This window comes from Geospiza fortis, unplaced genomic scaffold (genome assembly GCF_000277835.1).
Source record: "Geospiza fortis unplaced genomic scaffold, GeoFor_1.0 scaffold11, whole genome shotgun sequence".
Lineage (NCBI taxonomy): Eukaryota > Metazoa > Chordata > Aves > Passeriformes > Thraupidae > Geospiza > Geospiza fortis.
Window position 1 is genome coordinate 7,743,334 of NW_005054304.1, and position 15,533 is coordinate 7,758,866.

Genomic DNA, 15,533 nt, shown 5'->3' on the forward strand with positions numbered 1-15,533 from the left:
TCTCTAGGATCACAATCCTGACAACCATGACCTATGTCAGAAGGCTTTTGTAAGGCTCATTTCTTTAGTTCTCTGAGCTACAGCGCAGTAGCAGCAGCTGCCTTTAGGATAATGACACAGAACTGTAAAGAAGTCAACCCTGAAGTCTGTGTGTTGGCTTTGTTTGTTTGTTTTTATTAGTCTTCCATTTGTGTTGCTTACATGCAACATATTTTCAACAAGAATTAGAAAATATCTGAGAGTCAGATGCTGCTGCTCTGACAGTCCTAGTAGTGTCATATTCAACTAATAGCTGGTGGAGTCCCTTTCTGCAGGGAATGTTGGTAAGGAATGAGGTTCTAGGGACATCAGTTTATATACAAGAAGCAAAACAACAGTGGGCAGTTGCTCTGATGTGAAGTCAAAAATATAACCTGTTCTTTTGCACTAGAAAATTCATGAGTAACTAGTATTTTGCTTGTGAAAATTTGAAAAGAAAGAATTGCTTTGAGGGTAGTGGGTGTTTGGAGTGGCTCAACCACACAAGGCATGAAAATGTAATGGTATGTTTGAGAGCTGTGAAGCATTTTTTTTGCACAATGTTTAGTTACCTTACAGTGGTGGGTGGGGGGGAAATCTTCCAATATGCCACTTAAAACCACCCCAAAATCATCTTAAAATGGACAGAATTCTTATCACTAAAAATATCCTCAGCCATAATTTGCCATACTTTATTATGATATGCGATTGAAAAATTTGATCATCTCTGATCTTATGAACTATTAATTTATATATAGTCTCATGACATGCTCTGACCATGAATAGAACAGGGGTACTTACAGGTATTTCCTTAACATTTGTATTAAAACAAATGCCAAACTCTTGATTAGACATAGAACTTGATAATGCTAAGCAATTTAGGCAAAATAAAACTAATCAGGAAGGTAGGGCTTAGGAACATTTATTGTTGCTTAGAGTGAAAGAGAGTGTAATTAAAATGATAAGGTAGTCATGATTGGAATAAATTATTGAGGTTTCAGAGATTACACCTTCAAGCATTTGATTAATGTTGAGAAACCTTGATTGTGAATATGTTCTAGACCTTTAAACATTGAAAAAGTAGATCCTAGAACATAATCCTTTCTTCAGCGGAGCTTTTGCAGACTGAACAGAAGTCTTATGCTAATTTTCTATTTCTCTCCTTCCATATCTTCTACAATTTTATCTGCATATTTTTATCTTTGTGTACAAGTATTTTTTACCTGTTGTTTATCTGCAACTTAGAATTATCAGAAAACGTGTGGAAATGTGTTTGCTAATCTGAGGCATGACTGGGAAAAGCGTCTCACGTACTCCTGAAGAAAATCCAGTTACCAATTAAGATTTTCATTAAAATATTTGAGTCATAGTTAATTTGCACTAGGATTTATTATCTGAGCAAACCTGACCTATTAAACCTTCTAAATCCATTACTGTCAGTTAATGTCATGATTACAGGAAGAGCACATGGTGTGCCATGGAAACACAGCTGTTCCACTGAATTTTTAACTTGAAATCACTATTGTGCAGTTTATCACTGAATTATTAGGCACAATAAATTATTTTATGCTAGCCACTCTCATGTCCATCTTCTTAATATTTTCCTTGTCATTATAAGTGCCTTTAGCTTTACAGGGTAATGAAAGGTTCTCGTATCAAGTCTGATTACTACTCTAATGTTTTCCAGACATGCTTGGTGATGAGCTTGGCATATGAAACAATTTCCTACAGTAATAAAGCTAATTAAAGTGGGCAGTCATCCCCACATCACTCTTTAATGAATTATAATGAGCTCATTAATCTATCCAGTCTTGCTCACCACATCTATTGACTAAGCTTCTCTGGCAGTATAGGATAGTACACATGCCCAGGAAAAAAAAGGGATACTGAGACACATCTATTTTCCCATTTTTGGCATAGAAACAGGAGAAAGCAGAGGTATGCTTTAAGTGGAATATGCTTTTTAATAATCAGAATTGGAAAGGGTAAACAGCTAAGTCCATCCAATGGTGGTGAAAGAAGAATCATGCAGGACCTTAACGAGATCTAGTATTGCATTGCAAGTGATAGAATAATTAATGCTTTTGTGGCACACACATATCATGTAAAATATGACTTATAAAAATCTTTTAGTAACTGCCTCTCTGGGGAAACTGCCTGAAGAAAATAACATGAAGCTCATTTTTGGCTGAGTTTCTTGGCATTTTTCTTTGTTTTCTCAAAATGAGCAAAGAAGAGCTTGCAAGGTTATTTCATATCCAATTTCATAATGACAAATATTGGGGATTTAAGTGGTAAGATTTATGAGTGGAAAGAGATGATTCATGCAAATATATATCTAGAAAACCACCTGTTTTTCTTTGATTCTAACCCCACAACTTTCCCCATCTGTAACAGATAAAGTCTAATAATAGCAAATCACTGCTAACTGATGGAGTTAACTGGTTCTTCTAGCATTCCAATGCTCTTAGTCAAATCTCACAGGCATGTTTTTGTATTATTTTACGCACAGAATTTTATCTTGATTTAGCTTTGTGCATTGACACATTTCTTTACATGGTAGCTCCGAACCAGGGAGAGCAGTTCTGTATTAGCATGTTTATTATGCTGGTGAGTGGTGCACTAATTATTTAGACTGTGATGTTTTCTATACTGACCAAACAAAGGTAGGCATTTATAGTTAGTATTGTTTTGTCTGAAGAGACTTAAATTTTTGTAGTATCTTTGTAGTTATGCTCTCATAGGACAATCATTTTATGACAGCTGAATTGTGTTTGTCTCAGTAACCTGACAAAGCCTTCGTTCTGTTTTTTTTTTCTCAAAGAAAAAATCATAAGGATAAACAAGTCTTGTCTTTTGTAATGACCATAATGTTAGTCCAGAAATTTGATTTTCTGCATGTATGCAAAGTGGAATGTGTTCAAAGATTGATATATCTGCATAAACTTGCAGGAAAATTTCTCGGTGGTTGAACAAAGATTTATTCTCAACTAAAAAATGTGTTTCCATTTAAGGTCAGTAAGTAATTGAATATGCAGTAGAGGGGGGAGTCATGCTGAATATGCAGTCTAGTTAAGCTGGTTGACTTCACCACAGCAAAGTACATCCACTGTAATTCAGAATCTAGTCTTGACTAGTGATGAGAAGCGAAAACCTCAGTGGGTCTAGAAAGCCACTTTGTGTCAGAGCTCATTGTACTAAATGGCTGTAGGTGAAAGAGGAGATAGAGATTTTTTTACGTGGAGAAACAAATCCAGCTATGGGTGGCAAGTGTGATAAAGGCAGGAAACAATCTTCTGATCTCAGCACACGTTTTATGTGTGTGAATTTTGCATAAAGTATAGCAAGGTATTCTAATCTATCAACATGATTTACTGATTTGCTCACCAGCTGTACATCCTTTTGCTGTTCACTGATATTTTCTTTAAAGGGTCAGTAATATTGTATAGGATGTCTATGTGATAGTCTTTAAGCAGTAGTAAATTACAAGTATTAAGTGTGGGGAGGATCATGTTCTCTCAGTACACTTTCATGATGTAAATACAAAGAATCAGTAGAACATCTGGGGTTTCATTTTATCTAAATATGAGGATTTCTTTCTTTGTCACCATGGTGGATCTAGGGAACCTTTTGGAATAGATTAATTAGGCTGATATATTCTAAGATTGTCAAAGAAAAGTTATTTGTTCTTTGCACACAATATCCATGCATGTAAGCATTTGTATATTTGATCCTAAAGACTTTCCTGAAATGACATACTATTTTCATAATTATAACTTCAAGCAGAGCTGGCTGGATCTGTTTCTTACTCTCTTCAGAGCATTTAACAAGATTACTTCTGTTAATTCTAATGTACTTGGAAGATCTAAAAGCTAATTCATTGCTTTCATCTCTGAATCATCCTCATCAATCTAAAATTATTTTAATATATTTTTATTCAGATCCTGAAGAAAAACTTGACTTGGCTTTAAAAACAGTAATGGTAAAATTAAAAAATGTATTTTGTCCTTTTTGTGCACAAGATTTTGTTTTGTCACATTTTTCCTCACAACTGGTGGAAACCAAGGTCGCTATTTCATAACACTCCCCTTTCCTCCTGTCTGAAATTTTCTTGTGATTACAGGAGGCAGGACAAAGAATATTTTAAAGCTGATATATTGCATTCAGCATAAAATAATAAATATTGTGTCACATGTACAAGCTGATAGTAGAAGACCACACTGGATTCAGGGGAGGTTTGAGCTTAGTGGCCTGTGCTGTGTTGGAGCTAGAAGAAACTTTTCTATTGATCACCTCACAGGGCAGCCAGGATCCAATTTGGACTTGTCTCCTTCTGTTCGGACAAATGAGGTTTTGTTTAGGACATTTTTCTCTGAATATGAAGAAATACATTTACTGGTATGGCAGTAATGAAACTTCTACAAAATGCTGCAGATTGGCAGATATTTTACTTTTTTGGCCTCATTGTTTTTTGTCATGCTGCTTGGCAGAAAGAAACTGACATACAAATGAAAAAGTGGCTGCATTTCAGTTGTAAATTAAATTACATTTGCACAAACTTATAGATTTTATGGATATTCTTTCATGTGACTCAGTCTATGTGTATTAACATGATTAATAAGGTTGTTTACCTGTAAAAGTATGAAGAGGTTTTTGGTTTTGCTGATTCGACATTAAGGACAAAAATTGGATATGAATATTTTATCCCTGATGATAATGAGAGTTAATAAGACAATATTAAACTGCTAAACATATGGTTACAAACAAACTAAACCCCACCCTTATTACAGAAGGCTTTCATCAAATTAGTAAGTGCAGTGGGGTCTTGTAGAGAATTAGCAATGCTGAAAAAAAAGGTGGTTAAGGAAGCACTCTTGGCTAATTAGATCATGTTGAAGGAAAACAAAAATTATAATTAAGAAATTGATGTTTGTTACCACATCAGTAGATACATCTGCAACATTGGGGGAACTAATCCAAAGAATGAGTCTTGAAACGCCAGTTTAAGATATCTGAGAATAGTAATGGAACAGCAGAGAATAGGAAATCCCTTGCAGCAGCTACTCATTTAAAATATGAGACTGACATGACAAATGGTGGAACTGCTAACTCTTGCCTGTTATCTATTGCTTTGATCTTTGTGGCTGAATGTCAGATTGAAACAGACAACTGCTTTTTGTTTGTTGGGTTTTTTTAAAAAGTTCTTTTAATTTGAGTTGGTTACTGGTTAAATTAGCAGAAAATGTTCTGGAAAATAGATTTGCGTGGAGTATGAATGAATGTAATAAAGGAGGAAGAGCAGAACAGGCTTCCTGAGATTTTAATCAGACCTCAGAAGTCTGCTAGAAGAGTCATGCATGTGAGTAAGGATGATCTGTTTTGTGTAGTTAACTCAATTTCCAAAAACCTTTCAACAGAGCCCTTCATCAAAGGCTTTTAAATAATATGATGATGAGTAGAGGAGTCTTCTCTTTGATTAATGGCAGATCACGAGTACAGTACAAAAGACATAAGTAGTCATTTATTAAAGGAAGAACTTTACTTCTAGAAGGTCCAGAACAATCAGAATTAAAATGGAGTTTGAAATGTTGCAGAAAGATTTAATCATACTAAATGATGTACAGATGAAAGACAGTTGAGATTCAATGTCAGCAGACACAATGGAGAGGAAGGGGAAGAACAATCCTATTTTTCCAGATGAGGAAAGAGAGCTTTGAGATGTGGTGCATAGTTCCTTGAAAAGACCTCCTTTATTTTAGTACTTACTAATTTTTTTTTTAAAGGGACTTACAATCAACTTAAAGTTGATTGTTAATTTAGCTTTGTATTCATAAATGTCTGAAGTCAAAGTAGCATTGCTATACTCTTTGACTGTTACCTTCACAGTTGAATATCAATTGAATTCTAGTATTTAAATGGGTGTAACTGCCCTAATTCACCCAGTAAAATATTTATTGACATGTTCCATGTAACTGAACTTAGAATATATTATATTATTGCATAGTCTTTTTTTAGGATTAATCACCGTTATGTATCATAAGAAGATCAGATCCTGTGCTCCCCAAACTCCATTTGATTTCCTGATCAAGAAATGAAATAAGTTGTTCCTTTAGAAGTGTCTTTTTAATACTGGAACTGTGTGGAAAGAAGATGTACAAAATTATGTCTTTTTCTGATATGATCAGGGTTTACAAAGCTGATGAAGGATTTTATTTTTTTGTGGTTTTCCTCATGGAAAGATAACTTGGAGCGAGACTTTGCATGTGCTGGGTCTAGATGGTCATGGGAGTTGGCTGTGAGCTGTTGTGTTATGCTTTAATGGGAATTCCTGGAGCATAGACTTGTTCTCACCCTTGTTCTGGGCTTCAGCAACAGCTGGTGGGGCAATGTGACATGAGAAGTAGGCGAGTTAAGTGTGACCATTGCCTGCAGCCAGCAGGGATGCTCTTTGGGAGAGGTGTTGGGACTCCAGCCAAGACTAACTGCTCTGGCAAGGCACCCAAAGAGAAGATGAGCCAAAGGAACAAATTCCATGTGTGTTGCACATGTGAAGAAATGCAGCCAGCCAAATAATTAGTCTCTTGGTGTGATTGAAAGGGATTGATACAAGAGATATGAGGTGATGCTGTAGGTAGAGCTAGAGAGAGCACAGAAAGGGAAAAGTCATGCTGAGTATGTGACATGCCGTGGTGTACTTAGAGCAGGAACCAGACCAGTGACTTGGTTTTGACACATGAAAGAAATAATGCAGACTTGGTCTCTCTGCTAATGTTACGGTCTTTAAGACTTTTGTTAAAACAAGGGTAACGATAAACAGTGCAAGTTCTCATGATCTGACTGAAAACTCATTTCTGAAAACACAGTCTGTAATATCTGGCAGTCTACTTGTGTAACCTCAAATAGGTAGATGCTCTTCCTTTTGTAAGCCATGCTAACACAAGTGATATCTCAGTTTGGAGAAAGATAGTAGCACTCCTCTGAAAATTTCATGTAAGATCCACAAAACTACTTGTTGCTTTTTTGATGTCAGGTGGTGTAAAAGGAACCATAGAAGATATCCACAATCCCTATCTAGACTTGCGTGGTGTTCACAGAAAAATACTAATAGCGTATATGTTAAACCTTGTGTTTTTTTCTGAATGTTCTAGACAGTTATCCAGAAATTTATGAGTTTTTCTGCATAAATCTGCTGCCTAACTGAGAGGAAGTTTCAACTGTTGTAGCATTTGTGTACTTTTCTGGACCTGATACTCAGTTTTAAATTTTTAAATTTTGTTTGTTCCAGGATTATTTTCTTAAGACACTGTATCCTAAGTAATTGTTGATTTTTGCAGTGCCCTAAGTTTGTAAACAATCCATTTAGCATCTGAAATTCAGCACATTTATCAAATTAGTTTTATCATATTCTAATTTTATGGTATTTCTTTAGAAACATACTCTGTTTAGTATCAGAGGAAAAGCAGTAAATTTATCTCCCAGAATACTTGGTTAGTTCTGTTTATAGCACTTTGATTACAGTAAGCACAATATGCCTCTGTGTTCCAAATTATGAAGAGGTATAAAGTTAGTTTTCAAATTTAAAATGATTATTCATTTTGGCACTTATGCATAACCTGCTGCAGCTGTCTTCACACACAGCACAATTTTTCATCTTGTGACCTGATCCGAGGAGAAACAGATTTGCTACTATGTTTAGCATTTTCCCAAATGAGCAGAATTAAACTGAAATAGGAAGATACTGCCACTGAGACATAGCAATTGCTGTCATAGCTAGCAACTGAAGATAAGTAAAAAGGTGATAATTTGAAGAATATTCTAACCACAAATGTAGGTAGTAATAACAGGAGATCCATAATGAACTTGCACCTAAATCGTGGATTTTTTTGAGTATCACAGGATATAAGTGAAGAAAATGATAGATAGCTTTTTGCACACAGCTACTTTTACATTTTTATGAAATGCACTTGGAATTTAGTCTGAAAAACTTTTTTTGATTATCTGTATTTAATAAAAGAAAGTATTTGAAGATGTACTGTTTATGGATTATGCTGTCTAGCAGTTTTCTTTAACAATGAGGTGTTAATTGACTTTTTATCAAGCATTTCCAGAGTCATGGACATCCTTACTACAACTGAGAGCAGAATTCTCATCCTTTTTTTCATAGTAAAATAATGAACAGCATTCATAAAAACAATGAGAATAATAAAGACAATGTAATATGTAGTATATATAATTTATTAAGCTCTGCAAAATGGCCTCAAAGCTGCAGTGGTGCAGGTATCTTTTGAAAACATGCCTAGAGATTAGATTGAATTGTTTGGACTGATAATTTCATAGCATTCATGTTCTTACTGGACTAGTAGCCTTGATAAAATATTGGCATAAACTCATTTTGCAGAAAGATAAGGAATCAAAAGTGGCAAAGGGATTTAGTAAACAGAAAAAGTAAATGTCACCCAGCAGACTTTTATATCTGTGGACATTTTATTGATTTTAATTGGCTTATGAACTCAACTTTTATGACAGTCTGCTCTTTTACACTCTACAAATATTGTAAGGGCTGAAAAAAGTGGGAGACATATTTTGCAAATGTGATCATGCCCACACTATAATTTGGCTTATTTTTCTAATCACAGAAATACATGCATCAGATGTCTACTGGAATGTGGAGATAGCTAAGAGGCTGACTCTCACAGCCCCAGAGTATTCAAAGTGTATTTTGAAAGCCCTACTTTTTGAGGGAAATGGTTTTTTTCCAGGTTAGTAAGATTTAGTGTGGATTTAGAATACACTGAGTGCATGCTCTCCTAAAAGCAGGCCATCCACTTCAACTTACTTCTTCTTTAATACCTGTTGCTGTGGCAATTCATTAGAAGGCAATACTGGGGTTTTGGGAGGTTTGAGCTTTTTTTTGTTGTTTGTTTTTTTTTGTACTATAAATCCCCATCAGACTGTATCTGCTATTTCTCATTTACTTTGAGAAGCTTTTCTCAAAAAATTTTTTGGTCTTTCCACAGCAGCTTTGCCCTGTATTATAGTTTCTCAGCAGATAAGGGAGCATTTCAGGCCTCCTAAGGAATAGAGATGATCCATTCCTGAATTCACACCATCAGATATATATTGCTGTTTACCCACAGACTAATGAAAAACACAGCATTCCACGAGTTTTTGCTGCCCTGCACACCTTTCCATAACATGCAATTTCTTTAATATCATTCATGCAATCCTTCACTGAAATAGTTTGGTTCTTGCATGAGAAAAGGATTTTCCGAGCCTCTTCTTCTGCCACAGCTTTCAGTAGTTACTTTCTGGAGGGCCTATATTAAGTGTTTTGGCAACAGTTTTTTTCCACAAAATTTTTTATTCTGTTAGTGCTACATTCAGACAGATGTCTGGGACACTGAAATTGCCCAAACCTTTTTGCAGTCAACTGCTTGACAATGTGTTTTCTTTCTTTTATTCATGCTCTTGCATTTGAAGAAAGACTGATGCCTCTGCAGATACTGTGCAGCAGAATGAGATTATAGCGTCCTAATTCTGCTCTGCATTCAACACCAAACAGCTGTCTAGTGCTCCAGGAAAGCAGGGTTCTGATGTGTGTAGTGGTGACTTGGGAAGATGACCACCATCACTCCTTCCTCTTTCTTTCCCTTTCTTTGTATACCCAGCACAATGCCAAATTTGATGGAATATTCCTTGGGTCAGTTGGCTGTCTTGGCTGTGTCCCCTCCCAACTGCTTTGTGCCACCCCCCTCTCCTCACTGCAGTGGCAGTACAAGAAGCAGAAAAGGCCTTGACGCTGTGTAAGTGCTGCTTGGCAAAAACAAAATAACATCTGTATTATCAACACTGCTTCCAGACCAAATCCAACCTGTAGTGCCATAAAAGCTGCTGTGAAGAAAGTTAACTCTACCTCAGCCAAAATCATTGCAGAGTCCAAACCTGAGAATCTCAAGCATCCCAGAAATTGCAGGGTGCTCTCTAACAAGGCTGCAGTGGCCTGTGCAGGAGTTGATAATGTGGGGCACTGATTTCCAAGCACCATGTCCCACTGGAAGGGTTAATCAGAGTTTTGCTGAAATGAGGCAATGGAAGGGAAAAACCTTAACTCTCCATGCTTTTCTCCAAGCTCTAAGGATGACTGTGGTCTAAATTTTATGAGACAATTGTTGCATGGAATGTGGCAGTTAAGTGCCTGGAGAACTTTGTGGTGCAGGAGGGGTCCATTCCTTGCATGCCAAGGGTGCTCTACTGCTTTTTGCCAGGAGAGGTGCACTGTGAGGTTTTAAGTCTTTGGAAGCTCTCTGTGGCAGAATCTTTCTTCAAGCTCTCACTAGTGCAAGGGAGTTCTGCTTTGCCTCTTAGGTAAAATCTAGTGCCAAAGCTCATTGCAAAAATCTTTCCTGATGTGGTTGAGGCATGATGTTACAGGCCTCCTTGTGTATGCTTTCCAGAAGTTATTTTTGTAATAGTCTTGGCTATGGGACTTTGATGTTTTACTTTTTCCACTGTGTGTTGTACTATATTACTGTAAGTTAAAAAGGAGAAATTCAAAAGGTAGCAACAGTGTAAAATTGCGCTGACAAAAAGAACTCAGAACAATGTAACAGAAATTTGAGGTACCATTGCTAATGCCATATTGTTTTTAAAACCATTTTGTTAAATAAAGACCTTGCTTGTTACTGGTACTTATAACCATATTTTTTAGAAGCAGATATTTTTGCTAACAGTGATGTTAAATGTGTACCAATATCATATTCAGTGCTGCAGGCTGTATTCTGGGATGTGCTAAAATTTTATTTTCATCTAATACGGCTAAACATCAATCTGCCAGTAGATAGTAAAATGCTTCAATAGCATATAATAAAGAAAACTTCCATGAGTTTCTCCCTAGCAGAGATAGTGTGAGTTCTGGCTTTTTTATAAATTTGGATCTTTCAGAAGATCTATAGTAGTACTGAAGTAGTGTGCAAGTGGCCAGAAATGGTGTAACACTTTCTCTTGCAGTTATTTTAAATATTTAGAATGTTGATGTGTGTGTGTCTTGTTTCTTCTTCCAATTCTGTTAGAGCAGGTGATGAGCAATATAATTATTTTGAAAGAATGTAATTATTATCTTTTATGTGAGGAAAATGGGATCACACATCTTTTTTTGTGTCCTGTGTTTCTGTGTTGATTTGGATTTACAAACACATTAGCAATGGCAAAGTGCAAGTTTATCACACTGGTTATAACCTTTCAAACCCCTGAACTCAACACAATATAAATAATTTCTGCAATCTTATACTGCTATTAGCTGATAACTAGAGGTCAATTTTTTTTTTATTTTCAGAATAAGCGTTGTGAATATACCACCAGATTGCCGAAAGTTTTCTTGTCATATGGCTGGTGGTTTTCTGGGGTGGTTTTGTTTGTTTGTTGGTTTGTTTTTGTTCCTTGGGTATTTTTTCTTTCAATAATAGTACTCCAAATTAGTAAATTTCCCAAACTACATGTTTCCATACTAGAAGGATGTAAAAATAGAGTTCTTCTGTTACAGTTGCATAACCAGCTAGTTGGCTGCTTAGTTTACTAAGTTTTTACTTTCCAACAGTTCAGTCTATTAATTTGAATTTCTCCTTTGGTACGTTTATCAGAACAGCACAGAAGTTGATATTTCTTCTTCAAATATGGTGTTGAGACTTACATGAACTCTTGAGATTTCCTGAGGACAGCTTGCAGCCTGCCTCCTGGGCATGGGTTTGGGTACAGTTTTAGCTATTAGGGTCACTTTCATGCAGGTCAGATTGAGTTGGAGAAATTATTTCACTAAGTGGTAACTATATTCTTTCCTCCCCCAGTTAATACCAGAACTACTGCTGTTTTAGCTGTTGTGGGACGTATAAAAGATGTATATATGGGGAGTGTGCTTTCCTTTTCCTGTGGATGTCTGTTGTGCTTTCTTTTTCATCTCTCCAAGATCAAGAGCTCTGCAGTAATGCTCTAAATTGATACTTCTCTAATGTAGTTTTGTATGATTAAAATTACAACATTTCATAGCTGTTTCTCAAATGAAAAGGAATGACCTGATAGGATCTTCAGTAAAAAGAGTTGAAAGATTCAGAAAACAATGAAAAGGACTTCGGTGCAGGGAGCTATTCAAATTTCTATGCAATGTTTTTGGATACATTAATTTCTTTATGCAGCAACTTAGGAAATGTTATTGAAAATACCACACATGACAAAGAAAAATGGAGTTTGATTATTTGAATGTAATTATTTCACACTATGTGAAACAGCCTTTTCTTGTCATGAGCAAAGTAGAAGCGTTAAGCCTATTATAACATCTCCTTTTGATGTTTTTCTAGGATGGAATAAAAGATGAATGCTCAGTGCTGAAGCTGCAGCTGAAGGAGAGAGACGAACTCATAGCCCAGCTTCGTGAGGAGCTGGTAAGCAGGAGAAGCAATGGGGGGTTTTTCTGGGTGTTTTTGGGTTCATTTCCCTGATAATGTCACTCCAACACCAGATAACAAAGAAATACAATTTCACACCTGCTACAGAATTGCTATCCTAAGGCTATGTTAATAATTCAGATAAACACTGGTAACACTGACTGTACTTTTCTAGGGACTTGTCAGCCTCTGAAGTGGCTACCATCTAGGTTCACTGCTTGTAAAAGTTTCTTTGAAGACATTGTGTTGACAGTTGTCTGATCAGAGGCAGATAAGCACAGCACTGTATGCATATGCCAGAAATCTTGAAGGGCCATGCACATGCCTGATAAATTGTCAGTATTTCTGCCATGAGCTGCTCTTCACATTAATGAGATTCTTCAGTAGGAAAAGGAAATAAGGGTTTGGTTTTTTTCCTCCATAATAGATGTCTTTGCATAAGATAATAAATATTCTTACACTTGCTGAACCTTTACTTAGCATATGAGCTCATAATGCTTGGCCACTACTGCTTTAAAGATTGACAAAATACATCCCAGTGACTGAAGCAAAATACATGATTCAGCAATTACAAAACAAACTAAACACGTGAAAATGCATTTTATTATTTTGCTAAGGCTGTGGTAACAGAATTTTAAGATTGCTTTTTGATGGAATGTGGTTAAAGCATGGATGTCTTCAGTATTCAAATAAACAAGAGGGAGTTTGCATCTCCTCTCTCACTGCAGAGAAATCTTGTAGGGTCACCACCTTCAGGAGGACATTCAGCACATAGATTCGTTCCATGAAAGCTGCAGCTGTGTGGGCACCTAAGATTTTGTTTAAGCACCCTTTGGGACAAGGGAATGTTTCCCTAATTAGATCTTAATTTGCTGATCTACCTCAGGGGATTTTTTTGCCTTTCTGTCTTGTGCCTCTCGTGCCTAGCTCTGAACTCAAACAGAATTAATTCAGGTCTAGCTATTACTGCATGGTTTTATATTCACTGAAAGCAGGAGTACGCTTTTATGCCTAATAAGTTGAGTTTCAAGTTGCATGGGAAAAATGTAATCCTGCCCAAGAGTGAAAGATTTCTTTGCTATATTAACATCTAAAAAATAAATACACATCATCAATATTCTTTGTTTTGTATTTGGCTACATTAAGATATGATGTATTATGTAATTATTATCTAAAATTAAATGACAAAATGGGACATAGGGTGCATCAAACTTCTTCACAGTCCTGGAGCATTAGTTTTATATCAGTCTAGTTGAGAACATATGCTATTTAACTGGTGGACAATTTTGTCAGTGTAAAATTACCCGGTATTCTTACAGGGAGCTGTAGCTCATCTGCTGTTAACTGTTGTCAAAATTCATCTGTGTATACATCGTTTGAAGAAAAAAAGCCCCCAGGGAGCTGTCATAATAGACAAAAAGTACAACTTTCCAGGGCCTTGAAATAAGGATTTCTATATGATTGAAAGTACCATGGATTTAATCCATGATTCATTGACTTCAGTTTTCACTCTAAGACTTGTAAAGGAGTGCAGATGGGATTCTTGAGACCATGTTTAGTTGTTTGAAATTAAGCTTTGAAAGGACTGCGTAGATCTGATTTACTCTTAATTGAACTGACTAAAGCCAGGTTGGGAGGTGAACATGACAGAAACTATTTTAGTTTATGAAACCTAGAAAAAAACAACTGGAAACACCACAGGAAAAGAAGTTTTTGTGGTTGTTGTGTGGTTGTGAGCTGGTTTTGATTTTTTTGTTTGATTGGTTGTTTTGGGGTTTTGGTTGTTTTGTTTTGGAGTTTTTTATTTGTTGTTGTTTTGAGTTGTCTGAGTACAGTCATAGATGTGCTTTTAAAATCTCTACTGCATCTTCTGCAATACTGCACATCCAGTGCCCTTTTTCTGGAGCTGTCCTGGGTCCTGCCACCATGGCACTTGATGAAGTTGGCTCCTGATTGTGTGAGATGCTCTTAGAAACTTTTTTCAATGTGCTCTTGGGGGAAAGTAAGCTGTCTTTCAGAGCTGTTAAAAATGAATTAAATCTGTAATGATTGCCAGGAAATTCTAATAATGTTTTCCTAGCTTGCATATAACTCACCAAAAATTGATATGAAATATGCTTTAATATTCTGCAAATGCTGCATTTACTTATGTGTTTGTATGACTGTAAACATTTGGAAAGTGAATGTTCAGAAAAGTTAAGAGCAGTCATTTGTGGCTAATGAAACTGCACATATTTTCACATAGCTGCAATTTATTACAGACATAGCACTTAATAGAAAATTAAAGCTTTTGTTCTTGTGTCTTGGGGCAGCCCATGTTCCATTTGTCACTCTGAATACGGAAATATAAAATTTGTAAATGCAACTTGCCTGTCTTGAAAGCATGGCATCCTGGTGCTAATTCAGAAATAGCACATAAAAATTAATTTGAGTAGGAGTCAGTTTTGTGCTTTTTGAGAAGTACATTAAAATCTGCACTTCCAGCATTCAAGTTGAATGTTTGCATGTATATGTAAAACCCTTGTTTAGTTGGTTTTACTGCAAAGCTCTTCAACTAACCCAAACTGAACTTCAGGTAATTTTGGCTGTGTGGGAGCTTTTGCTTCTTGCTTTCCTCTAGATTTGCTAGACTTTTCTAGTAGTTTTCCCCTCTGATTTTTTTTCCTAAATTTTAAATACTTTTTAAAAAGCATTCTTACCTCATTTGAGTGCATTATGAAGGAGCTGAGCTGAGGAAAATGTCAATGGAGTGTGAGCTGATGAAGCTTCAGAACTTGGAATTGTTACATAGCTTTTTAAGGGGGAAAAAGCTAAATACTAGAGAAATAAAAAATAGGGGTTTAGATCCTCAGCTGCAATACCCAGGTAGAAAGGATAAACTACAAGGAGCCATCACCTACCTCCTAATAAACAAAGAAGAACATAGTCTCTTGCAGATTTTTATTTGTTCTCTTATTTAATGATTATTAGAGAAATAAAGATAGGTAGGTAGGGAAGTGGAATTAATTCCTCCATGCTTCCATTATCTCTTGAAAAATGCTTGCTTCAGAAATGTCAGGTACCCAAACCTGCCCTAAAGAT

At 36.1% G+C, this 15,533-nt stretch overlaps 1 protein-coding gene across 1 annotated transcript in view; it reads left to right on the plus strand.

The window, feature by feature from the left end:
- The window catches only part of CCSER1 (coiled-coil serine rich protein 1), a 538,753-nt gene that overhangs the window by 254,344 nt on the left and 268,876 nt on the right, over positions 1–15,533 (plus strand). Inside the window, exon 7 of the mRNA XM_005418130.2 lies at positions 12,366–12,449. Within this exon, the coding sequence (XP_005418187.1) occupies positions 12,366–12,449 (84 nt within the window). The remainder of the gene's footprint in view (positions 1–12,365; positions 12,450–15,533) is intronic.